Genomic DNA, 27,328 nt, shown 5'->3' with positions numbered 1-27,328 from the left:
CCGATCCAATCCGATTGGAACCAACCCGGCGAACCCACCCACCGACCAAAAAGCTCAGAAAAAGCGTCGGGGATGGCCGATGGCGGGGATCACATCACGTGCCGAAACCGGGGGCCACAGTACGGTGAAAAACACCGGAAAAAAAAAAACGTCAAAAGACTCAAAACCCAAAACCCGCGTGCTGACAAAAACTCGCTGGCTTCCACCGACCGCTTCACTCGCAGCACTCGTTCACTGAGACTCAGAGAGTGAGGTGACTTGAGGAGGCGGCTGGGAGCTTTGGGTTGCTGGCTTGCTGCTGCGATGGGCGGCGCTCCGGCGGCGCATTACCTCCCGGGGGGAGGGCGGCGGCGGCTGCTGGTGGTGGTCGTGGCGCTGGTCGTGCTCGACCGTGCCGGGGCCCGGGTCCGCGCCGCGGATGACGACACGGGCGGGCTGAGCCGGGCCGCGTTCCCCAAGGGGTTCGTGTTCGGGACGGCGACGTCGGCGTTCCAGGTCGAGGGCATGGCGGCGTCCGGCGGCCGCGGGCCGTCCATCTGGGACCCCTTCGTCCACACCCCAGGTGACATGCACCGCGAGTTTACAAGAACCGTGCTTAACTAATCCTGCTGGTAAACTAGATCCTGCGTGAGCTCTCACTGGGTTACTGCGTTACACGTTCTCGCGTTCTCTGTTCATGTTCCATTTCTCCTTTCAAGATTATTACCGGCCATGGTAATACTTCGAGGATTAATTCTGGTGAGCGACTCGTGGAACAAAGCGTGATTTTGGACAGTTCAGCTGAGTAGTGGAGAATATTCGAATTTTCAGATACCAATTTGGCTTAACGAGTTTGAGGGAATGGGGGATAGAATCAGCTCATCTGATTGGATGATATTAAATTCGTGGATCATTATCTTAAAAAAAAATCGTGATGTTGACATTGTTTTTTTCCGGATGAACAGGGAATATTGCGGGAAATGGGAATGCAGATGTTACTACAGATGAATATCATCGCTACAAGGTAAATGAGATCAATTGAGACTATTTTCTGTTCTTTTTTTCTTGCTCCTGTTTCACCTACATATAGTATTGAAAGGCAGTTAGTTTTGTCAGTCAATTAGTAGATCGCAATTTTCCTGTCCATGAGGATGCTTTGGGACTATCTATACATTTCCTGACAATTTTTCTCAAATATAATATAATAGTAATGTAATTACATTATAATTTACATGTAACTACAATGTAACTGGTATGCAGTAACTTTCATATAATTTTGAAAACGTTAGATTTGCTTTAATATTCATGCAGCGGAGAAGAAAAAAATCACAACGCACACACAAGTGAGGGGATCGCTTCGTGAAAATAGCATGTTATCGTAAGATTTTAGTTACATACAAGTTGTATTGTAGTTACATGCAGTTACGATGTAATTACAATACGATTCGATTACACTATATTACATTTGTCAAATTTTTGGGAGAAAATTTGTCAGCAAATGTATAGCAAAACTGGAATGGTTTTGTTTGTGTAGTTGATATCCATATTTGTTTTCAACCTTAAGCAAGCACAACCTTATAGTGTATTTATACTTTATTGGGCTGTGAGCAAGGCTCAAGTTTGGCCTTGATCTGGCGAAGCTTAGCTCACAGCGCCATGCTGCTTTGGCAATTATGTTTTCAGGAAATTAGAGAATACTTACTGTAGAAAAATCTTGAGTCAAGTTAATCAATAATGAATTTCGGCAGCTTGATAATTGCTTACTTTTTTTTTCTGAAAGAAGATAATTACTTACATTGTCTTCTTGCTAGCACAGGAAGATGTTGATCTCTTGAAAAGCCTGAATTTCGATGCATATCGGTTTTCAATCTCGTGGTCAAGGATTTTCCCTGGTAAATAAAAATATGGCTCTGGCTATAGCATCTACTTGTACTGGTTAGCTGGATGAGGATGACTTCCACTGATGCATTTTGGTTATTTAGATGGAGAGGGAAAAGTTAACACGGAAGGTGTGGCATATTACAATAATCTAATAGATTATGTAATTAAGCAAGGTATAACTTCAGACATATAGTTCGACGTTTGAGTTTTGCCAACATAAGTATATTACTGTCTGAATATTTCTATCAAAACTAACAGGGCTTATTCCTTACGTCAATCTGAACCACTACGATCTCCCACTTGCACTTCAGAAAAAGTATGAAGGCTGGTTAAGCCCAAAAATTGTGTAAGTCGTACATGCCAATTCTTTTTTTTAATGTTTTCACTCACTTATCTATTGGTATTGCCTTTCCGTTTTAGGCTAATTATATGGTGATAAAACATATGATCTTGTCACAATTCTATATCTGTATAATCAGGACTTAATTTTTAATAAATACAAGGTTTTCTGCACCAGCCATTTTTTCACTTATTTTTGTTACAGTGTGCAGGAGAGCTGAGAGGTGTTTTTTATAAGGTGCTATGAAAGCAGAAATGGCTTAACAGTTGATTTCTTCAGAATGATCAAATTTACATTTGTGAAGAAAATGAAATTCGAAACTATGACAAAATATCAAGTCTGCATTTTGCAATATAGGTGCATATAACATATTTACTTGTCACAGTCTGTGCAAGGAGCACGTATAATTTTTCTTCATTTTTTTTGCAGTGGTGTATTTTCGGACTATGCTGAGTTTTGTTTCAAGACATATGGCGATCGAGTCAAGAACTGGTTTACGTTTAATGAGCCAAGGATAGTAGCAGCACTTGGCCATGATACAGGGACAGACCCACCTAACCGATGCACCAAGTGTGCTGCCGGTGGGAACTCAGCAACAGAGCCATATATTGTTGCTCATAATATCATCTTATCTCATGCTACTGCAGTTGATAGATACCGTAACAAGTTCCAGGTATTTTCTTTCTACTAAAGAATAAAGAAACAGAAACAGTTAGATTGACTCTTTCGTTGTTAGTAACATGGCAATTTATATCTCTTCAACAGTTAAACCAACCTGTTTGGATTAATTTAGGGTGGTTTATAATGCATACCTGCTCAAAATGATAGTCTGTACTCACGTCTTTACCATCCGATGGGCAACAGTTATCATCGAAATTGATCCCACATGCTAATTTTCAACATAAAGCCTTTACTACGGTCAAAATGCATCATCTTCTTTTTCCTCTTCCTTTAATACCGCAGATGAGTCATGAGTGCATTATTGTACTCTTTACTCCCTCCGTCCCAAAGTATAGCAAGTTTGAACCCTTGGCACGGTTATTAAGGGAAGGGGTAAAAAGACTTGTTTGCCTTCTCAGGGTGGGTGGGGTGTGGGCCTGGACTAGTTGAGATGATAATGAAGCTAAGGGGTAGTGTGGCTAGTTTAGTGGTAAAAATCACCTTTTACAAGTACTAGGTTGCAGCAATGTTTGGGACAAAATTTGAACTCTAAAAGTTAGATTTTGGGACGGAGTAGTATTCTATTAAGCTAGCTTATTTTAATGACATTTTGTATGGGACATGCAAAATACAATGGCAGTATTGATAACAGAATCAACAAAAGCGCAAACACATCTTCTTGCAAAATATATTTTCCGCACAGTCTAATGATGTTGTAATGATTTGTCTGCAATATTTCTCACTAGTAATTCAAAGGGGATTGTTTATGGCTGCAAATTCAGAATATTTGTTTGCCTAGTCTTGTGAATCATGCATGCCAATGAAATTGGTGAAAGTAGTTTGCTGTAATAAATGTGGCCAGAACAGTTGTGCCCGAACTATCTGCATTTTGGGACAATGCAATAGCATATGTATTTTTAAGCAAAAGTACCACATGTATTTCTTAGTGAAAGTAGTTCTAGGAGCATGCCATATATGTCACATATATTGCTTGTCATGTAAGGTCATATTATTCAATCATAATAGAATATATGTTTAAACATTTAGGCAAGTCAGAAAGGCAAGATCGGAATAGTTCTCGATTTTAATTGGTATGAACCTCTAACTAACTCAACTGAAGACCAAGCAGCAGCTCAAAGAGCCAGAGACTTCCATGTTGGTTGGTAAGACCATAGAAGTAACATGTGACAAAGTTAAAGGTTTTGTTTGATACAATTTCCCATGCTGATAAAAATCAACTACTTCAATTCAGGTTTCTTGATCCGTTAATAAATGGACAATATCCAAAAAATATGCGAGATATTGTGAAAGAAAGATTACCTACTTTCACGCCTGAACAAGCTAAGCTAGTCAAGGGCTCCGCAGATTATTTTGGGATCAATCAATATACTGCTAACTACATGGCAGACCAACCAGCACCTCAGCAAGCAGCAACCAGCTACTCATCTGATTGGCATGTTTCATTTATCTGTAAGTTCCCAACTTATAATTAAGGATTATATAATATAAACCAATAGAGTTACTCAAGATATCATTAAATTTATCCTTTTCTACTTAATTTTACAGTTCAACGAAATGGCGTACCAATTGGACAGCAGGTATAGTTGTTTCCTCTTGCCACATTCAATTTTAGTTTCTTATCAATGCTACAAGATTAGCAAGTGTGGCTAAGACGAGAATCTCTTACCATGCATTATTTCGTGCAGGCAAACTCTAATTGGCTTTATATCGTTCCGACTGGTATGTATGGAGCTGTGAACTACATAAAGGAGAAGTATAATAATCCAACAATCATCATATCTGAAAATGGTATTTTCAAACTACCTATCTAGTTTTAATTCAAAATTTTCCATGCATTTCTCAAAAAAATTTATGGTCATGGTACCAGGAATGGATCAATCTGGAAATCTCACTCGTGAAGAGTTCCTGCATGACACCGAAAGGATTGAGTTCTACAAGAACTACCTCACTGAACTGAAGAAAGCCATCGACGATGGTGCAAATGTGGTTGCGTACTTCGCATGGTCTCTTCTCGATAACTTCGAGTGGCTGTCAGGTTACACATCAAAGTTCGGCATTGTCTATGTTGATTTCACTACTCTCAAACGGTACCCCAAGGACTCAGCCAACTGGTTCAAGAACATGCTGCAGGCATCAGGGCCTGGCTCAAAATCTGGTTCAGGCACTTCAGATTCTCAAGTTGGTTCAGCAACTTCAGCAAGCCATCCAGTTGGTTCAGCCATCTCAAGTAGCCATCGGCTCTTGCTTCCCCTGTTGGTTTCCTTGCATTTTCTTTTCCCTTCCTTCTTCATGTTTTTATCCCTGTAGAAGTAGCAATTTAGCAGTGATTAATAAGTAGTGGATGCCAGCAGTATGTTCGCTTTAAAAAATGTGCTGCAGCTAAGAGGAGCTGAGAGAGACCAACCTGAAGGCCATCTTGTTTATTTTCGCGTGCTTTTCGCCAGTAGTGAGCACTATGATTTAGAACCAGATTTGTAGTACTTGTGGTGATTACGCTATTGTGTGTTTCAGTGTTTGTATTTGTAGTATGTATTGATTAAACTACATCAACTTTTCGGGTTCAGAACTTAAGATCTCCTGGACTTTGGCCTGCAAATCCACCGGGTGAATTTACCTGAACCACCGTTCTTTCTCAGTGGCATTGATTGAGAATATAAGCCACATCAACCTGGACTCCTCGAGGGGCCGAAGGCGATCCTGCAGGGGCTCACGTGTATGACGAGGCTACCGAACCAGTACACGGCGTCTAGTAGTTTTGGCATACCGAACCTGACTGAAAACGCCCACAACGGCGGAGGACAAAAACTAGTACTCCTTCCTTTAAAAGATTTGGGCAAAATGGACGCACAACCTCCATACCTATTTTGACACCCCACCCCCTAAATTTTTTGTTTAAGTACGTGAACCTACATAAGTGCAGGATGTAGGGAAATACATATCTCCACGCCAATCATTGGATTTATAGGTATGTAATGTGCATTCTTTGCCAATGATTAGAGAGCTCCATCATCAGTGTCAAAGTTATAAACCATATCTAACTGTCGGGAAACTTGTAGGAATATAGGAGGATAGTAAGGTAAATTAAACTTCTCTCTTGGATCAGTTGAGACTTGAGAGTAGGGCAAACCTAGACACAAGAGGCAACTCAACAGGGATGAGTGGCCCGAACAAGCAGCCTTTTTTTCTTCCACTTATAAACTTTTTTTTGAAAGATTTTTGTCCACTTATCTCAGTTCTAGTCACTCCCTCCTAAATTTTACTATCTTCTTTTCAAAATATAAGAAAAATTTTCCCCGTTAACCATTACTTAGGTAAAATCCATTATATTCTCTGATGGACGTAGTACATATAATATAAAAAATAAATTAATACTATTAAGCAGATTTCTATACTGGTAATGTATTTGTTCACTTGCATCCATGTAAAAAGGACACAAATATTAGGGAATGATCTAATATCAAATAATTAGAAGGGTGAGGTTTCGAATACAGGTCGTTTAGCCCACCACCTTGTGAAGCTAGCCGGAAAACTCCGGGGCGTTTCTCTACATCCCTGTAAATTAATCAACGCCTGGTAGATCAAACACATTTACGAGTGGGAGAGGACAGAGGAACAAGACGGTAAATGTGATCGCGCTATTTATTGGGTACATTGATCCCATCTATCGATTGTAATCAAATGACTGTAGCCTCATCGTTTCGCCTATGCTTATGCTTATCAGTCAAAATTTAAATTTTCAATCTTAAATTTAAAGCTGATTTTGAGGTTTTTCCATTGAAGTTTATTTTTCAGTCTTTGCTTTTAGATCACTAAGAACACGTATATAAAAGTTTTATTCACAAATTACTTTTTTATTTACAAATATACCGTTTCGCTTTTCGTTTCCACAATTTGTTGCGGCGGATTCCATATTTCCACGGACCCACGTTGTTGACAGATGGGTATTCTCCTCTCCAGGGTCAAACACCGTACCGGCGTACCACACACCACGAACCCCGTTTATCTACCGTCTGATTTTAAGTGTAGCCATGATTTTCCGTGCACAATTTTAACCGTCCATCTTATTTAAAAAATTTGTAAAAAAAATTTAAAAACATAAGTACTATTTATATTTTATCATCTCATAACAATAAAATTATAAATTATAAAAATATTTTAAATAAGATGGATAATTAAAGTTGGATACCAAAACTTATGGTTATACTCCCTCCGGTTCCATAATAATTGACGTTTTGGATAAGGTTGAGGTCAAACTTTTATAACTTTGGCCATTAATAACTTTAAAAATATTTAGTTTGAAGAAACTAGAACAACATATATAGATTTGTCTTTTAAAGCACTATAATAAAAGTAAACATGCATTTATTTATTATATATATATTAATAAAAAAAGATCAAAAATATATTTTATAGTCCGTGACATTGTTCAAAACGTTACTACCTCCGTCCCAAAATGTAGCTATTTCTAGCACAGCACTTTGTCCCAAAATGAAGCTATTTTTCTACCTACCTTCTCCTCTTAACCAATCACAACCATTCTTTTTCACCTACTTTCTCTTTTCAACCAATCACACACCTTCTTCAATCATTCTCACCCACTTTCTTAATACCCGTGCCAACCTCAAAAATGCTTACATTTTGGGACGGGGGAAGTAATTAAAGAGTAAAGTCTATCACCGGTCCCTAAACTTATATCGTTGTGTCATCCTGGTCCCTAAACTCGCAAATCGACCGTTCAAGTCCTTAAAATTGTTCGACTGTGTCATCCCGGTCCTTAAACTTGCAGATCACTCGTTTAGGTCCTCCAACTTGTTCAGCTATGTCACCCCGATCCCTAAACTTGGATTTGAATATCATCTGGGTCAAATAGGACGGTCTAAATATTTTATATTTAAAAATAATTCATAACTTTTTCATATGAACTCTAATGAAGATAAACTTTATATCAAACTTGTAGCCCGCGACACGATCTAAACTTTGTAGTTGAATTTTTTTTTATTTTAAGTCATTTTTTTGTCCCAAAATGTAATTTTAAAATTAAAATTACAAAATCTATAAATATGCAATAATATTTTGGGACCCTAAACAGTTTTAATTCAAAAACTTTTCAACTACAAAGTTGTAGGTCGTGTCGAGAGCTACAATTTTGATATAAAGTTTGTCTTCATTAGAGTTAACATGAAAAAGTTATGAATTATTTTTTGATATAAAGTTTTTAGACCGTCCTGTTTAGGGACCGGGGTGACATAATTGAACAAGTTGGAGGACCTAAACGAGTGATCTGTATGTTTAGAGACCGGGATGATACAGTCGAACAAGTTTGAGAATCTAAACAGTCGATTTACAAGTTTAGAGACCAGAATAATACAGCGGTATAAGTTTAAAGACCGATGATGAATTTTACTCTTAATTAAAATGAAACCGAAGTGAGTACTACTTAAAATGTGACGGAGGAGCAGTACTCCAGTACATGCACAGAGCCACAGATTCCACGGAAAAGGTGGCGCCACCGCCACCTAACCTGGCCGACAGGCGTGAACTGGCCATCATTTCCCGGCCCCCACCCTGCCCCGGCACATCACGCGCCCCCACGCGATTATCACTCGCACCCATCTCATCACCGAGTCACCGGCACCGGTCGCGGACGCGTCGATCGGTCCCGAATACTCCGTCCGTAAAAAAAAAAAAAAGGCAAATCTTGGTTTCCGTGTCCAACTTTAACTGTCCGTCTTATATAAAATTTTTTTATAATTCATATTTTTATTATTGTTAGATGATAAAACATGATTAATATTTTATGCGTGACTTATCTTTTTAAATTTTTTCATAATTTTTTTAAATAAGACGGACAGTCAAACATTAGACACGGAAACCAGGTTTTGTCTTTTTTTTTTTTTTTTTTCCCGAACGGAGGGACTCGGCCGCGCGCGCACTGCCAAACCTCCCCACGTCTCCGATAGGGGAGACGAGACGAGATTCCATCGCGCGCTCGCGACGCTCCGCTCCCCGGTGCCCGGTCCCCATCACCGACAATCATTGAGACACGCACATGCAGCTACCGCTGCAGCGCTGCTATATACTCCCAATAGTTGGCCACTGTGCGTGCGTGGCTGCGTGTGCTTGCGCTACTGCTTGGTCTCACTGTGTGAACAACTGCTGCCGCCGCCTGCCGGCGGTGTGCTCCGGCCGCGCGCGGTCGTGATGGCTGCACGGCGAGCGAACTGCGCGCTGGTGCTGGTGCTGGCGCTCGCGCTGTTGGCGGCGCGGGATGCTGGTGCCGCGGCGGTGCCCAAGCCCAACTGGCTGGGCGGGCTGAACCGCGCCGCGTTCCCCAAGCGGTTCGTGTTCGGGACGGCCACGTCCGCGTACCAGGTCGAGGGCATGGCGGCGTCCGGCGGCCGCGGGCCGTCCATCTGGGACGCCTTCGCGCACACCCCGGGTAAAACTGCGATTAGTCGCTTGCTCTACTCTACTTTTGCTGTCACTCAGTTTTAACTCTGCTTCTTGGCTTCGAAACTGTGATTTTCTTTTTTCCAAACCGCTTTGGCAGTTTCGGTATTCAATTACTTACAGTTGCAGTACAATACACTAGTTAGTGCCCAAAAATATATATTTCACAAATCACAACTGTTAGTCTACTATAGAGCGGCCCCGTTTGGATCCGGAGGGCTATTAAATAGCGGTTAATGACAAAACCCATTCTATAACTCCTAGGCTATTTTGCGAGACGAATCTAACGAGGTATATTAATCCATGATTTGCTACAGTAATCAGCCGCTAATTATGGATTAATATACATCATTAGATTCGTCTCGCAAAATAGACTAGGGGTTATGGAATCGGTTTTGTCGGTAATCTACGTTTAATAATCCTAAATATCAAGATTTCGGAAGGCTATTTAATAGCCCGGAGGATCCAAACAAGGCTAGCATCTGAGTAAAGTACTCAACTCAACAGCCACTAGATGACAGAATGGTGACATACGGCTAAATGATTATGACATTTGTGAACGACAGTGCTACAATTAATACACAGCTTGCTAGAATTATGTGCCAAATTGGAATGTTGAACAGCGACCAATTCGATGTGGAACGTTGACCAATATCTGTGCATCTTTATCCTTATATACTCCACTACAGTGGTAGATGAATACTACTTGAGTTTTAGTTTAAACTGACATTCTTGTAGATCTTGAGCCGTCAATCATGTGAATTGTGATCAACTTGTCAAGCTCACCCATAATAATATATTTTTTTTATTTTACATTTCAATGAACAGGAAATGTTGCAGGAAATCAGAATGGAGATGTTGCGACAGATCAATATCATCGCTATAAGGTACTAGTCCACAGGGTTTACATTACCGTCGGTAACCGCGTGGTTACCGCGGTTACTGGCCTTACCGCGGGGTACGGTAATAGAAAAACCGCGGTAACCTCCTTAAATTCAAATAAATTTAAAAAATAATTTAATTTTTTGATAAATTTTGCACGGTTTCGTACGGTTTTTCACGATTACAGCGGTTACCGCACGGTAACCGTGCTTACCGCCAGGGCACGGTAAACCCGGCCCCGGCGGTTTGGGAAACCCTGCTAGTACATCACAAAGTCCTCTGCGTTGGTATGCCTGGCACTAGGCATAACTGGTTTTTTTGTATTCCATCCGGTCATAAAAAGTTTGACCAAATCTTATCCTAAACGTCAAATATTTTTTATCGAATGGATAAACCAACCATGCAACTTTTGAAAAAAAAAAGTAGTTTTGTTTGGAGTCCTCTAGCTAATTTGGTGCTTTTCCTACTTTTACTTCCTTTTGGGGAGGATGGGGCTGGGGTTGTATCTTCCTTTGGTAAATAGAAAGGGCATGTGTGCCCAGATTTGTCTTTCATCAGATAATTGCTCCCCCAGATTTGCTAAGTAAATGAAACTTCTGTACTTCAAGATAACACTACAGATCACAAAACAGCTGGTATAATGGCACATCTCTATGCATTAATAACTGTAAATGCTCTAAAATATGCGTGTCCAAGGTCTTACATTACATGTAAGTGTTTCCATTCTCCATTATCTAAAAAAAAGTGTATCCATTCTGGAACAGGAAGATGTTAATCTCATGAAAAGTTTGAATTTTGATGCCTACCGGTTTTCAATCTCATGGTCCAGGATCTTCCCAGGTACATTGAGTCTGACTCAGATTGTAGCATGTTGCCCTGATACCCTGCATCATTTTTTTTAATGACAATTTGTTACTGCCAAATATGCGCCTTTGGTGTACCTAGATGGTGAGGGACGAGTTAACCAAGAAGGCGTAGCATATTACAACAATCTTATAAACTACCTTCTGCAGAAAGGTACCGCTTGATCTCATACTTGAATCCCCTGCAAAAGAAAAAGATCTCATACTTGAAACTTTGAAACTTCCATGGAAACTGAGTGCTGTATAACTAAATATTTCCTTCAAACCAAGCAGGTATCACTCCTTATGTCAATCTTTACCACTACGATCTCCCTCTTGCGCTTGAGAAGAAGTACGGAGGCTGGTTGAATGCAAAAATGGCGTAAGTCAAATTAGTAATTTATCCTAGCTTTTTGTCTGTTAATCTATTAGAACTCTCGTCATTTGTTGGTTATTGACTTATTTTAGACTTGGTTTTAAACATAGAAGCACACATGATAAGTATGAATGCTTGGGACAAAATTATCAGTTTCTTAACACAAAAATTCCTGACTAAAATTGGCTCCAATTCTAGACAAATGACAATTATTATGAACGTGAAAGTTCTATTGTTCTGTCAAAAGAAAGCTGCACTGCATTATGATTATTGGTACCTGTTGTCTAGCTAAATGCAGCATCCTGTATCTCTGGCATCACTAGCTGTATAAGTAGCACTCTGAAGTCTGGATTATCTTCATACTACTTGTTCTGTAGGGATCTATTCACGGAGTACGCGGACTTCTGTTTCAAGACCTTTGGCAATCGTGTCAAGCACTGGTTTACATTTAATGAGCCAAGGATAGTAGCACTTCTTGGTTATGACCAAGGAACAAATCCTCCTAAAAGGTGCACAAAATGCGCTGCTGGTGGGAACTCAGCAACAGAACCATACATTGTTGCTCATAATTTTCTCTTATCACATGCTGCAGCTGTTGCAAGATACCGGACTAAGTATCAGGTATTTTTTCTCGACTTGTTTTTTAGATAATTTAAGCTTTATTGAACTCAGTCAATTACATCAAAGTGATACTATCATACTAAGAACACTTCTGACCTCTGCACAACAAAGATGCACACAACCAAAACACCCACCCACATACTAGTTTGAAAAGAAAGAAAAAAAACAGACAATTAAGGGCCAACTGTTTTTTTTAACGGATATCTCCTACTGGCCAGTCTAAATTTGGGAAATATAATTTCAAAAATGTAGGCAGCTCAGCAAGGCAAAGTTGGAATAGTTCTGGACTTCAATTGGTATGAAGCTCTTTCCAACTCAACTGAAGACCAAGCAGCGGCTCAAAGAGCCAGGGACTTCCACATTGGTTGGTAAGACCATAAAGAATATCCTCTCAGAAAGCCTATTTTTTTTAGATAATGGAAGCTTTATTAATCTCAGTAAATTCTATCGAGCTTCATTGAAAAAGAATTATCATTGTTAGGATTGCTAACGGTTGCAATGGTCCAGGTATCTTGATCCATTGATAAATGGACATTACCCGCAGATAATGCAAGATCTTGTGAAAGATAGGCTGCCCAAGTTCACTCCTGAACAAGCTAGATTGGTCAAGGGCTCGGCTGACTATATTGGCATCAACCAATACACAGCTAGCTACATGAAGGGCCAGCAATTGATGCAGCAGACACCGACGAGTTACTCAGCCGATTGGCAGGTTACCTATGTTTGTGAGTTCCTTGCCTCGCCTCGCCTTGCGCTTGTACATCAGTATCGTTGCTAGACATATTCTCCTAAATATTTTATCCCCTAAATTCTGCAGTTGCGAAAAACGGCAAACCAATTGGACCACAGGTATGCAGTAATCATTTGTATCCTTCTCCAGCTTCAGATTCTTCTAGCACTGCATTCTACTGACGTGACCAAACTGATAAATTCAGAAGTAACATAACTCATAAAACCTTTGTTGATCCATCGATCTTTACAGGCAAATTCTAATTGGCTTTACATCGTGCCATGGGGGATGTACGGATGTGTGAACTACATCAAGCAGAAGTACGGGAATCCGACAGTCGTCATAACTGAAAACGGTAGCTCTGAACTTCTCCCATATCCCTCCATTCGATTTTCCGCTCCATATTGCACAATCTGCGTGTAATCCAGAAGTGATGAACATATCAACATATTCCATCTTGTCATCAGGAATGGATCAACCTGCGAACCTCAGCCGCGACCAGTACTTGCGCGACACCACGAGGGTTCATTTCTACAGGAGCTACCTCACCCAGCTGAAGAAGGCCATCGACGAGGGCGCCAATGTGGCTGGCTACTTCGCCTGGTCTCTCCTGGACAACTTCGAGTGGCTGTCAGGTTACACGTCCAAGTTTGGCATCGTCTACGTCGACTTCAACACGCTCGAGCGCCACCCCAAGGCGTCGGCCTACTGGTTCAGGGACATGCTAAAGCACTGAGAATGAAAGACACGCAGACTGAAGTTGAAGTTGCCATCCATTGATCATCATGTTCAGTTCTAGGCTGCCGCTTGGATGGCATCAGAGCTGGCTATGAACTATGTGATGGAAATAAAAGGACTGCAAATTGATTCGATTATGCAATTCGTGTCTATGATCAGAATTGTGGCCGTCTAGTGAACTTGTAGAAGTGTACTCTTGATGTGTGATCGATCTTGAGTAATCAATGTTTGATCAGATTTCGCCTTATAATTTATTAGTTGATGAGATTTGGCTTGGTGATTTTATAGGAAACTGTTGTTTGAAGCGATAGGTTTTTGTATTAAAAAAAAGGAGTAATTTAGCCAGTTTTCTATGCAAAAATTGAACTGATCTAGCAGCAACCCAAAATTAGGCAGAGCGAGTCCTAAACTACAAGCGAAACAAGCTCATTCCGCGGCAAACGCATTGTGGGGCCTCAGCAAGAACCACGTCGCAGCATGCACGAACCGAGCACGCGCCATTGTGCATGCCAGCCTCGACCACACACGTACGCCCGCGATCGCAAGCACACCACCGCGCCATCGCCCGCGCCGTACGTTGCCATCGCAGCACCGCCATGGCCACGGCGCCCGTCAAGATCGTCGTCCTCGCCGCCGCGGTGTCCGCGGCGGTGGCGCTCAGCTTCTTCTACCGGTTCAGGTGCGTCCACCTGCCGACGCCGTACGTGGCCGGCGGCGGGCGGCGGCTGATCGTGGTGTCGAACCAGCAGGAGGTCGGCGAGGAGATGGACCTCGCCGACGGCAACGTGCAGCTGCTCTGCCACGGGTACGGCGAGCACGACCACAGCCGGTCGGTGTGGTCGGCGCGCGCCGACATCCCCGGCGGCGCGGCGGCGCGCCTGTCGCTGCCCGCCGTGCGCGGCGACGAGGTGTTCGAGGTGCTGTGCTCCTACCGCGGCGCCAACCGGTGCTGGGCGCACGGCGTGCGCGTGTTCGCCAACCCGGGCCACGACAACCTCTTCTGCTCGGAGCACGCCGGCGGCTGCGAGGTGCGGTTCCGCAAGGACGGCGGCGTCGAGAAGCAGTACGGCTCCACCTCCACGCCGCCGATATTCATGGGCTTCGTGCCGGACTTCGACAACGCCAGGGACGGCGCCTGCGCGTCGTCGAGCTGCGTCGGCAGGACGATCAACAGGGTGATCGGCCAGGAGAGCTGCTGCGACGATTCCTGTGGGGGTTGGGAGAAGGCATCGCCCAAGAAATCATCATGAATCCATCCATGCAACACATGTAGATCAGTCGGTAATTACCTGACTTTTTGTATCATGTAGATGTAATCTAATCATACATTAATGGATAGGTAAAAAGGACACCTGAATTGAGTCTCAATCCAATGCAATCTTGGTACATGACAATTCGGTAATACTAGCGTTCTCTTTTCTTTAAGAACTCACGAACAAAACATAGGGCTTCTTTTGAAGTACTCCAAAAATAAATAGTCTGTCAAAATTCAGAACTTGTGGCAGTTGCGTTCCTCAGTACATCAGCATAGGCAAGGGAATAATAGGATCTTTAATCAGAGTCTTCATAGACGCCCTCATCATCAGAAAGCTCATCAAAAGAACGAATGTCCAGCTGATAGCGCAAGATGCCACCGATGCCACCAAAACCTCTGCAAAACTGTGACCCCTCCTGGGATTTGTTGGTAACGAACTCAAGTGTGCATCCGAACTTTTTGTACTCGTTAGCAAACCACTCCAGAAGGGATGTTTTGTCCTGAACTTCTAACTCAGCATTGGTTGATGTGTCGCGGAAATTGCTCTGATCAGCTTCTTGCTCTTTGTTCAGATGTTTTATTGCAGTTTCTCCAGTAGCACTGTTCTTAAGCACATATCTGTTGACATCAAGGTTTTCCCACACTATCAATGTCTCAACAGCACCCATTTCAAGAGTCTTAAGGGTGTCATCAACGCCAAAAACGTACTTCCCGGTATCTTGACTAATCTCTTCAAAGTACTTCCCAATCAACTTTTTCTCCTGTATGAACTTCACATTCGCTAGAATTTCAGCTGATAACTCAATGGCTTGGTTGAAACCATTTTCACCACCATAGGAAACATCAACAACATTAAGTATCTTGGCTTGAAGACGCTGATCAAACATGTCAGATTGACTCAGTTCTGTCTTAAAATCAGCAGAACCAGCCAAAATTAGTCCAGAAACATTAGGCTGACTGGTAGCTGGATTGATGAAGAACTGAGTAGCAAGTTCAGCCGTCTTTCGGACATAGTTATGACGCTTTTCCATCCGAAGCCGAGCAAAACGCAGAGCAGATTGCCCTCCTCTTCCATGTTTCTTTGGGAGATCTACAGTGAATTTGTGAAGGATCTCACGAGTATTGCCACTCAGTGTGCCGAAAAGAGTTCCATTACCATCCATAACAATAAAGCCAAACTTGTCATCGGATTCCAAGAGCTCATTCAAAGCTTCGGTGTGGAATTTGTTGTCACAGAGATACAACGATGCATTGATGGGCTTGAATGGTTCAAAATCAATAGTGACTTTCTTTTCCTTGCCATCTTCAGTAACAATTGTTCCTGTGTAGAGGACGAGTCCATTTGGCGGAACCTTGTTGTACAGCTTCAGCCTCTGTTGAGCTGATGTGATGGCTGCCAAAACAGATTGTCGATTGACTCTACTCTTGATGTTTGAAGCAGTACCATATTCATCACCCAGCATCTTGGTCACACGGGAGACTTGATCACGTGGGGGCATAATCAGAGAGATCATGCTTGTGCCATTGCCTCTAGCAGACTCCAGTGCCTTGATCAACTTCTTAATCTTCCAAATCTCAATATTCTTGTCAGTTTCTTGACCATCTGACATCTTGACAAAATTAGGATGCTTGATTCACCTGCAGAATACCAAATTCAAATATTAGTAACAAACCCGAGAGACAGAATTCAGAGCTGTCAAATACAAGGAAATAACAAAAAAAAAAGGTTGATGAATTTTTTTTAGACTAGAATACACTATCTAGTGTCTAGTAAACTGATCGTAGCTGCTCCCTTACAAAACAAGAGTGCTCTATCCAACGTCATCCAAGACAAAGCTATTAGCTTATGAAAGTTGCCACGCAATAATTCTTAACACTACAAGCGTTAAATCCAATCTGCAATTTGTATCAATTTTTGTGTATAATATAAATGTAGTTTGTATTTAAGTGGACATAAGCCACGGCAACAAGCCATGGACAATCATACATGACTACATGACTGGCCTATAAGGCCATAACATGTGCTGCTTCTTCACAAGTGAAGCATTTACGACATGGTGGTTAGAGCAACCATAAATCCATAGGAATGGTCGCCAATGACTTGTGCTCACAAGAAATAAGAGGAAAACCAGTTCCTTAAATAAAGAATAGGAAAAATTTAAAATCAGAACTATCCATACTAACTGAGTTACTAGGTTTAACACAAAGAAAATAAACAATCATATCAAAGTGTGGTCTGCGGCAATCATTTACTTCTAGCTGAAATAGAACAGAAAAATCATTGGTGGTAGTCTCTATATTTATACCAACATATAATACAGAAACAAAACTCTCTCCATACTTGGATGGCCATTTTGGAACATAGGAGTAAGTCATAAACAATCATTTCTAGGTCAATTGCATAGTATGGTAAACACAAAACCAAGAGTTCTGGGTAGACAGAACCAGAACAAGGCTGAGGGTCATCCAAATAGGTTTAGCGACTCAAACCACAATTTTGTCAGGTCACGTCCTGTGTCCCTTACCCAGTTCCTAGTGATCATGAGTTGTTTGGTCATTTCATATTCCGTACCAAAATGGGCCTTTCTAGTTCTAGTTTGCAAGCAACATGGATTAGATTTTTGGCTGGTAAAGAATTACTCATCAAAGTTAAACCTAGCACATCAAGCTATTATCAAAGAATTGGAACTTTAGTCAACCGATTTAGCTTGAAAAGGACAGTAAGGACACCATCCAAAATGGTTAGTGATGATGATGCTAATTGGACATTTGGGACAATTACAAATCAGTGGCGGATCTAACATGGGACATGGGGTTTCAGTTAAACCCCCAAACTTCTTGCGAACCATCAAGCTGTTATTAGTACTAAGGTTGAGTTAAATTTCTAGAACAGAAGCTAGGGTTAACGCAAATTCGAGAAAAAGTGCGTGGGTAGAGAGAGAGATGGGAAAGAGGACGTGCGTAACGGATGCGGCGGAAGCAGCAGGAGGAACGACGGCGACCCTATGCGCTCGCTCGCGCGATGGATGGGGATCGACGCAGGCGGCGGTGGCGGAGGGTGTGCTCACCAGGATGGATGCGGCGGAAGCAGCAGGACGAACGATTGCGGCCTTCTTCGCTCGCGGGATGGATGGGGGCGGGGGCGGGGCCGGCGGCGGCGGTGGGCAAGGGCAAACTGACGAGGGGTCAGGGTAACTCACTCACGACAGAAGAGTCAAAATGGCGAGGGTAACTTAGTAATTTCTCGCATCAATTCACCCGGATTGCACACCCATCCCATCTCCAACCTAGGTAGACGGTCGAAATCTGAAAAATGAAAATAATATCCATTCGTCCTAATCTCATTTTTCAGATGGAGTCTCTAGTTTAACCCTTGAGACGGTAGATTTTTTTAATAGAATAAGATTGAGATGGTGGATAAATAATAAATATGTTTGGGCATTGTCCAATTAGGCATGGCTCACCGAATGAGTCGTGTTGTGTCGATCCACGTGGTAAGGCTGGAGCCCAGGCATGGCCTAGTGAGATGTCGGGTTATGTTGTGTTGGCCTGGCACAATTAGGGTACATGTGTTATGTGGAGACCGCTTAGCCCAAATTTGATATATACCGAGAAAAAGAATACGAACAGAGGCTATTACATCCTACTGCACAAACTCCGATGAAGCTCTAGTGAGGTCCTTCGCTCACCGATAGCATATTCCTCTTCCTCCTCATCAAGCACTGTCGTGGCCCTTCACTTTCTACTTCCTTCACACCGAGCTAGTGAACGCCTAATGACCAACATGCTTAGCGGTTGTGCTCACAAATGTGGTTGGTCACGCCACCACATTGTCATGCAGGCTTACATCGATGAGCGTCTACCACTGCTTCCTCTGCCTCGAGCCCCTAGCTTCTTCTATTCTTACATTCTCCTTTCTTCCTAGCTCCTGCTCGGATGGCATTGTGGTAGTTTCTCAATTGGCGGTTGTTCGCCAGTCGTCGGTCATCATCGTGCCGCATGGGCCATGCCGTGTCGTGCTATTCCTGGGCCATGTCGTGCTGTCTCACTACATGCATTTGTCATGTAGGCATGTCGAGCCAGATAGCAATCCAAGCATGGTGTGGCTAGACGGGTCGTGCCAACGCAACCCACACCCAAACAGATCGTGCAATTCCTGGACTGTAAACGGCACATGCGTGCCTGGGCGGATAAGAAAAGACCTAGCCCATTTGACAACCTATAGGAGGATTTAGCAAACTCATAGTCGTTCCTCTGTTTCTTCGGATGAAATCAAGTAAGACAACTCAGACACTCCAAAATAATTTGATTAGTGTTAAATTAAAGGGAACTTTAAATTTTTAAAAAGATATTCCCTTCCATGATAGCGATTACACTCCAACCAACACTAAACTTACATGAGGTTAGATCAAATCGAACCGAGCTGCAAGGGAGCGGAGACGGAGCGGGAGCGGGAGCGGGAGACGGAGCAAGGGTTTTACCTAGAGGTAGGGTGTGCGAGGGAAGATAACTATCTAGGCAGGTAGACGGCTCTCGTCTGACGTTCCCCTTCGGCTACCTCTAGGGCTACAAAGAGAGCCATATTCTTCCACTACTACACTGCAAGTGGAATAATACCAATAATAACGGGACAAAAGGAAGTGGAATGGACTAGTGTCTAGTGGTGGCAATGGTTAGATACTTTTCAATTGCAGAAATTTTACAGCTTTAAATCTAATTTCTCTAAAATTCTTCGTTCCAAAATAAGTGATAACCCAAAAATGGATCTCCAGTATCCATAACAGCCGAAAGATATGAGACCAGAAGCAAACATAAGTATCCACTTCACAAGTCAGATTGTCACAACTTCTGCTACATACTCTATGCGCCTAAAAAACAATTTAGGCTAGGCAAAAATGAGACATAACATAGCATAATGAATCTGGACATGATATTATTCAGATTTGTTGTATTAGGTATATCCTATCATTGTCTAGGTTTTTTTTTTTTTATCGGAGGGAGTACTTTGTTCGCCGACCTGCGAACTTGGGTTCTATCACAGCCACAAATCCAACATATGCCGGTGGAGAATGGAGGCTGACTAGCCCCGCGCAAAAGTGCATTGCGTAGTCAACGTGGATTTGTGGATCGCAATCGTTCCTTTCCAGCGACAAAACAGCACAATTTTTGAGCTCACATCGCACCCGTCCACAATTTTTGAGCTCACGTCGCAATCGTTCCTTTCCAGCGACAAAAACAGCACAATACTGGATTCGGGTCAACGTGGTAACGAAAGATACATTGATCATAGGCCATAGCGGCGGTTCATTGATAATAGCGGTAGCTTATCGGAAGGTAGGAATTTTACAGCAATCGGTGAAATTATCGTCGAGATGAGATATTCAGATACACCCATGGTGCTTGCTGTAGTACAGAGACGGAAAATGGAACAAAATATCCAGAAACGGAAACAAAACTGCAATACAAATTAGCATCTATAAAATGCTTTACATCGTCTATGGTCTGCTAAACATTTTCAATATGCTGGGTTAATAAGCAATATATATCTAACGCAACTACCAAATTGATCCCAAGTACTGGTCAAACATTTGACCCTATCCCTGCACTTTTCTCTACTTCATCTCCAGGTGTCTGGCCAATACACATTCAGTTCCAACTAGCATAATATACCAAGGTGAATGCAGGACTATTCACCAGAGCTTCTAATATGGCTATAGTTTATCATCCTAACACCTCTTTCAGACTCCCCAGGAGGAAAGCTGGTTAATCTGGGGCAAAGTTTGCTCCCTCAACTAACTCAAAACTTCAGAAAATGATGGTCATCTGCTATTGAAGCTGCCAGTTTGTGTCCGGGTAACATAGGAGAGGCGTGAAGAAGGAATCAAAGGGGCTTCTTCATCAACCCCTGCACCTTCTGACGCCAGACTTCCAACAGTGGTTTCATCATTAGAATCCATGAAATTGTCAGGCTTGTATATGTTTGAAATCTTCTTATCCTGCAAAAAGTTGAACATTTCTACAGTTATGTGACTTGTAAGTACAAGAAAAATGAGCAATCATTTGGTTTTGCCTATTATCAAAGTTACGCCAAGTAAAGTATTAAACAAAATTGGAAGCTCCAATACTATATTTACGTGGTATCTGATTTGTTGACACGGGAGAACCAAACTTCATGGAGTAATAAAATGTTGTGGTTAGGTGGACAACGCAACAGCCACCCATATGATACAAATTGGAACTGCAATTGCTATAGTAGTGGAAGCTATGGTACTAAAAGGTAACCATTTTTAGACAATAACTTGGTGTTGTGTGTGACAACAACGCAATGCGTAATAGCAGTTTTTTTTATGCAACCGATAACAAGGGCAGAGACAAGCAAAGAACAAGATAAGAAACTCATAACTGGAACAATATTGTACTATAAAGTAGTGATACATCATACATGAAAGATCTCTATGGATGAACATGTTCAAGAGGAAGACCACAAAGAATCAAGATATCTAAATAAAGTAAGTGCAGAGAAAGTCGTACTCTGACCTTCGTAGCTCTGTCAGGAGCGTTATCAGCTGGAAGTTGGTTCGCTCTGACATCTTTCATCTTCAAATAATTGTACATGACAACGCCAGAGAGAGCTACACATTAAAGCAATACTAATTAAGAAGGTTAATCACAAACAACGTATTTGAAATAAAAGTATAAGCAAATTTCACAAGCCCCGGATTTATGTCCCTTTGTAACTCAAAAGAACATGTTAGTATGTTACACATGTTAACATAACCCCATGTTTATGCTATGCAATGGAACACAAAACCACAGGTTAAGATTATAGATATAGATTCTACTTCTAGAGAAAATTGAATGGATAATTACCAACAGCATATCCAATTATATTGAGGCTTGTAATAATAGATTCAGGAAAGATAATGGTTGAGAGGGCAATGAGTATCCAGTCCTTCAGAACTCCTGCGACTCGGATGGTGACTGCTCCTGTTCTTCCAATAACTAGAAAGATGGATATGTTCAATGCAAATGCAGCAACTGCATTAAAGAAAAATATCCAGTAGTTGAACTGAATTTGAGAAACATCCATTTCTGGCTTTTCAAGTAAAAACCAAGGAACAAACAGGAAGATGAAACTGCAAAACAGAAGAATACATATAAGAAATTGCAGAGAGTAAAATGGCACAAACATTTTAGTGACATATAGAATATGCAAAGCTTAGTTGTATGGAGACAAAAACAGTGCATAATAATCACAGAGGCTACAGAAGAAAAACCAGTGAGTGCAAAAGTTGAGGCAGCAAATGGTTGTTCCTAAGTCCTAACAAACTACTTTCTGCTTCTCAACAAGAAACCACACATATAAGTCTTACAGACAGATGCCATAAACCTCTCGAATGCTCTTGTTGCCTAATACATGCAATCTAATAAGACGAATATACATTTCAAATCTGTTCTTTTATTTATTCATTCAAACAACTGAGGTTAGAAACTACTACAAATGAAGAACAGTGTTCTCTTCATAAATGTCATAGGAAAACCAATTGTGTTATAAGTTTTAGTGATTTTTATTTACATGTGTACATTACAACAGCACTTGCACAATAAAGTAGCACTAGCACCATTTGGTTGTACATATTATATAAATCCAAGTCATTAATATCACTAATGGAACCTCAAGAAAATGGCAGTTTACATGTTTTTTATAAGAGCAAACTAAAAAATTCTCTTTGTTTTTCGTACAAGTATTCTGTAAGACTTTAAGAGAGAAGTCGTTATTTCATTCAACGGTAGTTGGTTGAAATCATATCAAGCAAGCAAACTTTTCAGATATAGTTGCAATACCTGCAAGGGGCTATATAATATAGGCTTGTGATAGGGTTTAGAGTTAACCCCTTCTTTTGAAGGAGGACCTGTGTCAGAACCAGCCTGAGGGCTTCCGCAAAAATGCCTGTTACTTGGTATAATGTTCCTATGATATTAAAATGAATCTCGCCATATGATGAAACTACGACACCAACACTGACCAAGACCATGTTCAAGAAAAGATCCCATCTTAATTTGTCAGTACCACATAGAACAGCCATTATAAATGTTGCCACAGGCACTGCATTACAAAGTAACACAAATCAGTACCAGAAATGATAAATTGATTTACAGGGAGTTTCACGGTAACTCACTCAAGGCCTTGAGCATCTGAATGAAGGCGACTGAAATATACAAGTATGCTGTGTTTCCAAACCTGTAAAAATAATCAAATCAATTAAAGTATTGTTAGAATTTTATGCAAGGGAAACTCATTCTTCATACACATGATTCAAGATAACTTTACAGGAGAAGTAGCAAATTTCCAAATATTCATATACAGTAAATGCTGTATGGGGGTTAATAAAGGAAACTAATAGTATAGTTCACATACTGAGATAAGATACTACTGTCCGGTATTAACAAAAATAGAGTTTGCATACTGTGCCCCATTTGCAAAAATAACCAAAGTATTAGAACACATTATACACATACAGAGCATGCATTTGTTAATTCACATCGCAATTACACATAATACACAAACCATTCTATTCAAGTTATGGTATACATGGCAAATAGTACACACAGAACAGCTAGGTTTGAAAACAATCTCAATAGCAAAAACTTTATCAATTCAAAGCAATCAATCAGGTCATCATAAAATATCAAAACTGCAAGTATCATGCCATTTGTGTAATGTTGATAGTCAGCTTTAGATCAATGCATTTAACATTTTAGGCCTACATATATCACATACATGAGTGCATATGCTTTCAAAGCCATGCTTTCTCATACAGGAGATAATAAAGAAGTGATCGAGGAAAAAAATGAAATGAAAGATGGTTTCATATCTTGTCTATGTTTAGCTTACCAAAGACTTGACGCGAAGAAGGCACTAATTGGAATCACACATGTGGCATATCTGCATTAAGTGAAAGAAATGACTAAGAATCAAATTCCACACAGTGAATGACAAAGTTAAGTGCTCTTACATTTGGAATGTCATCTTGACTGGTGCAACGACCTGCATCACCAACATAGCAAGATGACTCCATTAGCTCTTACAGGAAAAACCAAATGACAGCACCAGACAAACTACAAACTTAAAGCTTCAATACAGAAACTACCTTGCCTATTCTTGCATAAGAACAGTTTCTATTCGACAATCAACACTTTGTATGCCATTTGGTTGAAAGTTACAACAAGCAAGTAATCCAGTGTGCATCGAACATGGAAGGAGGTAATAGGAAAATTGGCACAAAGAAGCATACCTTAAACACACGGACAAGGAAGAACGTTACGACTCCAGAAAACGCCATGTGAATCATTGTAAGGGTAATAGGAAAGGGAAATTTGAAGTACTTTGGAGAAAGTACCCACTGCAAAAATAGGAAAAATGAGAGCATTAAGTTCATAGTCAGCGTGGCCTCTCATAATTAAACATCTACTTACATCCAAGCAAGCATATAGCACCGCAAAAAAAATAATATGCAAAGCCCCAGATCTGCATTATCAGCATCCATCACCGACATTCGTCAAATCCGTTACGCTTTGAGCCCACATTATACTACAGATGACAGTGTGCTGTACCAAGAACCCTGATTCACCTAACAACCCTAAAATCCTACAGAAAGCAAAGCATTGTAATAGACCGTCCACCAAACTAACGGATATAGCAATTAAAGTAGCACTCACTCATATTGCAGTTCTCCAAACCACATTAGAAGTGAAGTCGTTCAAGGAGCAAACACTACACAAAAGACACTGCGAACAAAATGGACCTCAGATCATCGCATTCCTCGATTTCTTCTCTAGCCCAGAGCAAACGCAAAAAAGCAAAAGCATACACGCAGGTAGAGCGAATCGCAACCGGCATTTCGAAGGAGGAGAAGCCCTACCTTGTTGAACAGGATGACTCCCGACGAGAGGCAGACGTAGATTAGCAGGTAGAGGTAGGTCAGCACGAGCTGCCTGCTGATCATCATCGCCCCCGCCTCCCGCGCCCGGTTCACCTCGCGTTCCTCCTGGGGTTCGGTTCACTCCCGGGGCCAGGCGGCTTCGGCGGCCGCGGCGGAGGGCCGGTGCGGCGGCGAGTCGGCGCGGCGGTGGGGGAGGAGTGGAGTGGGCGCGCGAACCATAGATCTGGGACGCGTGCGGCGCCTCTCTCGGATTGGAAGATTGGGGGAGGAAGGAAGGAAGGGATCGAGAGGGGGAGGGGGTCAGGGGGAGGACTGAAATGAGATGGTGGGAGACCTGGCAGGGTCTTTTCTGCAAAAAGTGGGATTAATTAGCGCAGTGCTGTTTCGGGCCCACATGTCTGTCACTGATCCACGCGTTTCTAATTTATTGTTTTCTGCTTGACTATGCGGTGGTTAGGATTTAGGGGGATAATTGTCGTGGTTTGCAGGCCTAAAAAATTGCGTACGGGTTTGGAATTATTTTTGTTTTGTTTTGTTTTGCTCCCTACCTTTTGCAGCGTGCGATGATAACACTGGATGGAGTAAAATTTCATAGGTTAGAGTGGATTTCACGTTGAACTCTATGTATTTTGTTACCATAAGTCTCAAAATATGAACCGTTTAACTCATATTTTCAATTTAGGCCCTCCTTTTTTTTCACTTTGATTTTTTTTTTCTGAACATTGTTTTCATCTAGTAGACGATGATGATTTTGGCATGGTGGTGGAAACAAGAGAAGAAATGTATCCAATTTGAAACTAAAAGGTAAGAAAATTAGATCCATTGTAAAAAAAATGGAATAAAGGGAATCCAAGGTTTTTTTTAACTAAAGAAGGTCGAAGGTGAAATCTACTCTAATTTAAATATGCGTGTATAAGACTATCATGACGAAGCTATATAATACTCCCTCTATGCACAAAAGTTACACATATTACTATTGTCACCAAGACCAAGGAGAAATTAAATTACCTTTGATGTTATAAAATAAAAGAGTGAATGCAAACATGCAATCAATGAGTATTTAGATGACTCCTTGGATTCTAATAAAACATTTAATTTATCTCTTCATTTAAGTCTTGAATGCATAAAGATTACAAATAGAAACAACTTATTTGAAAAATTTTGAAAAAAGTCAAATGTGAAATAGGTGTAACTTTTGTGGATGGAGGGATGGAGGGAGTACCAAATAATGGATTGAGCAATTAATATTTAAGTGCCCATATTCAACCAATTTTATCATATTTTTATGGGAACATAAAACTAATACATAAAATTTCTAAAATAAGTAGATTTTCTGTAAATCGATTTTAAATCTATAATTTGTAATCTTATGGCTTATACATCTTTAGTCTGCGAAAAGTATTTTACCTTAAAGTTTGTGACAAAACCGATAAAATTTTACCAAAGTATAAGCAGTTTGCTATATTGTTATAACTTATCCCTTAAGACACGACAACCCATTTTGCCAATAAACACAAGACGCAAAGACGTGCCAACTCCACAGTTGATAGTCCAGATCAAAAGTTTTCAGAGCACATCATCTTCCACGTGGAAATCCACACATGACGACGCCATCAGGAGATGGAAGAACATGATTTTTTTTTTCCACTGTCCGTCAACAATAGAGTATGCTGTCACACTGACTGGACTAGATACTCTCTGTTTCGGGGTGAGAGGTTGGGAACCTCTCACTGTACATGTAAAACCAGTGGCGTAGCTAAAATTTAAAATAAATACGGTCTATCTATATATAATATATTAATTAAAATGGTAGTCCACTATACAATTTTTATTATATTAACTAGCACATATAATATAATTTTAAATTTTTAGGTGGTCCATGGACCACAGTGCCACCTAGCTGGCTACGCCACTATGTAAAACGGGTTACTTATTAACATAACATATGATTAGTTAGGTGTTATCTGAAAAACTTAAAATATATATTAATATAATTTTTATACCAACTTTCATGTATATTTTTTCTAAAAAACACGTCATTTACTAGTTCGGAAAGATATGCACGCGAAAAACAATGGAATAATGGTTGGAAAATGGGAAGACTCCCAACACAATTATCTGGCAGAGTTCGGCTACCACCTCTCCCCAACCTTTACTTCCTCGTTTTCCGTTTACACATTTTTCTAAACTGCTAAACGGAGTGTTTTTTTAAGTTTTTCTGAAAGTTATTTTAAAAATCATGTTAATATTTTATTTTATTTTATTTAACTAGTGTTTAATTTATCAATAATAAACACTTCTTTTATGAGTGGGGAGGTGGAGTTTCAACCTCCACCCTCTAACAATAGACCAGTCGGCAGAGCAACTCACCCCATTTCCCCTTGTAATTTTCAGGTCCATTCTGTACTGCAGTCTGTTATAAAACCAGCCCCGAAATCGACATCGGTAGCTAAACGCGGAAGAAAACACCATAGGAGATCCAAAACGATAGCGACACCGAGGCACGATATTTGGTAACGGAGTTCAGCCGTAGCCTACATCTCCGGGGCACTGATTACGGGCGCTCCTCCCCGATCCAGCATATACAGCGTATCAGAGTTACAACGACT

At 41.1% G+C, this 27,328-nt stretch overlaps 4 protein-coding genes across 6 annotated transcripts; 2 read left to right on the top strand and 2 right to left on the bottom strand.

Moving 5' to 3' along the window:
- The first annotated feature begins 212 nt into the window (after nt 1-212).
- On the top strand, nt 213-5,503 carry LOC127766159 (beta-glucosidase 8). The gene is made up of 11 exons (XM_052291227.1): nt 213-562; nt 945-1,003; nt 1,796-1,871; nt 1,962-2,033; nt 2,119-2,206; nt 2,630-2,873; nt 3,908-4,023; nt 4,113-4,330; nt 4,427-4,458; nt 4,567-4,669; nt 4,749-5,503. The coding sequence occupies exons 1-11, from the start codon at nt 304-306 to the stop codon at nt 5,186-5,188; spliced, it is 1,707 nt and encodes a 568-aa protein (XP_052147187.1). The 5' UTR covers nt 213-303; the 3' UTR covers nt 5,189-5,503.
- A 3,461-nt stretch (nt 5,504-8,964) lies between these two features.
- LOC127765552 (beta-glucosidase 7) lies at nt 8,965-13,770 on the top strand. The gene is made up of 11 exons (XM_052290469.1): nt 8,965-9,320; nt 10,160-10,218; nt 10,978-11,053; nt 11,159-11,230; nt 11,350-11,437; nt 11,809-12,052; nt 12,305-12,420; nt 12,560-12,777; nt 12,870-12,901; nt 13,035-13,137; nt 13,250-13,770. The coding sequence occupies exons 1-11, from the start codon at nt 9,083-9,085 to the stop codon at nt 13,516-13,518; spliced, it is 1,515 nt and encodes a 504-aa protein (XP_052146429.1). The 5' UTR covers nt 8,965-9,082; the 3' UTR covers nt 13,519-13,770.
- Nucleotides 13,771-14,828: 1,058 nt separating this feature from the next.
- Nucleotides 14,829-17,954, bottom strand: LOC127765553 (eukaryotic peptide chain release factor subunit 1-3). Of its 3 annotated transcripts, none has more exons than XM_052290471.1 (2): nt 17,737-17,954; nt 14,829-16,413 (listed from the first exon to the last, which is right to left on the bottom strand). In XM_052290471.1, the coding sequence occupies exon 2, from the start codon at nt 16,383-16,385 to the stop codon at nt 15,072-15,074; it is 1,314 nt and encodes a 437-aa protein (XP_052146431.1). In that variant the 5' UTR covers nt 16,386-16,413; nt 17,737-17,954; the 3' UTR covers nt 14,829-15,071. The 3 variants fall into 3 exon arrangements, with proteins under 3 accessions (XP_052146431.1, XP_052146432.1, XP_052146430.1); XM_052290472.1 differs by having other exon boundaries at nt 17,742-17,954; XM_052290470.1 differs by having other exon boundaries at nt 14,830-16,413; nt 17,844-17,947.
- Nucleotides 17,955-20,209: 2,255 nt separating this feature from the next.
- Nucleotides 20,210-25,011, bottom strand: LOC127768651 (probable sugar phosphate/phosphate translocator At1g48230). Its single transcript, XM_052294273.1, has 9 exons — nt 24,699-25,011; nt 24,072-24,179; nt 23,793-23,824; nt 23,672-23,722; nt 22,956-23,017; nt 22,621-22,882; nt 21,646-21,911; nt 21,313-21,407; nt 20,210-20,771 (listed from the first exon to the last, which is right to left on the bottom strand). Exons 1-9 carry the CDS (start codon nt 24,783-24,785, stop codon nt 20,595-20,597), a joined length of 1,140 nt encoding a protein of 379 aa, XP_052150233.1. The 5' UTR covers nt 24,786-25,011; the 3' UTR covers nt 20,210-20,594.
- Between the last annotated feature and the right edge of the window lie 2,317 nt (nt 25,012-27,328).

Source organism: Oryza glaberrima, chromosome 3 (genome assembly GCF_000147395.1).
Source record: "Oryza glaberrima chromosome 3, OglaRS2, whole genome shotgun sequence".
Taxonomy (NCBI): domain Eukaryota; kingdom Viridiplantae; phylum Streptophyta; class Magnoliopsida; order Poales; family Poaceae; genus Oryza; species Oryza glaberrima.
Note: the sequence above shows the minus strand (reverse complement) of the source record. Positions and strands in the feature narration are given on the sequence as shown.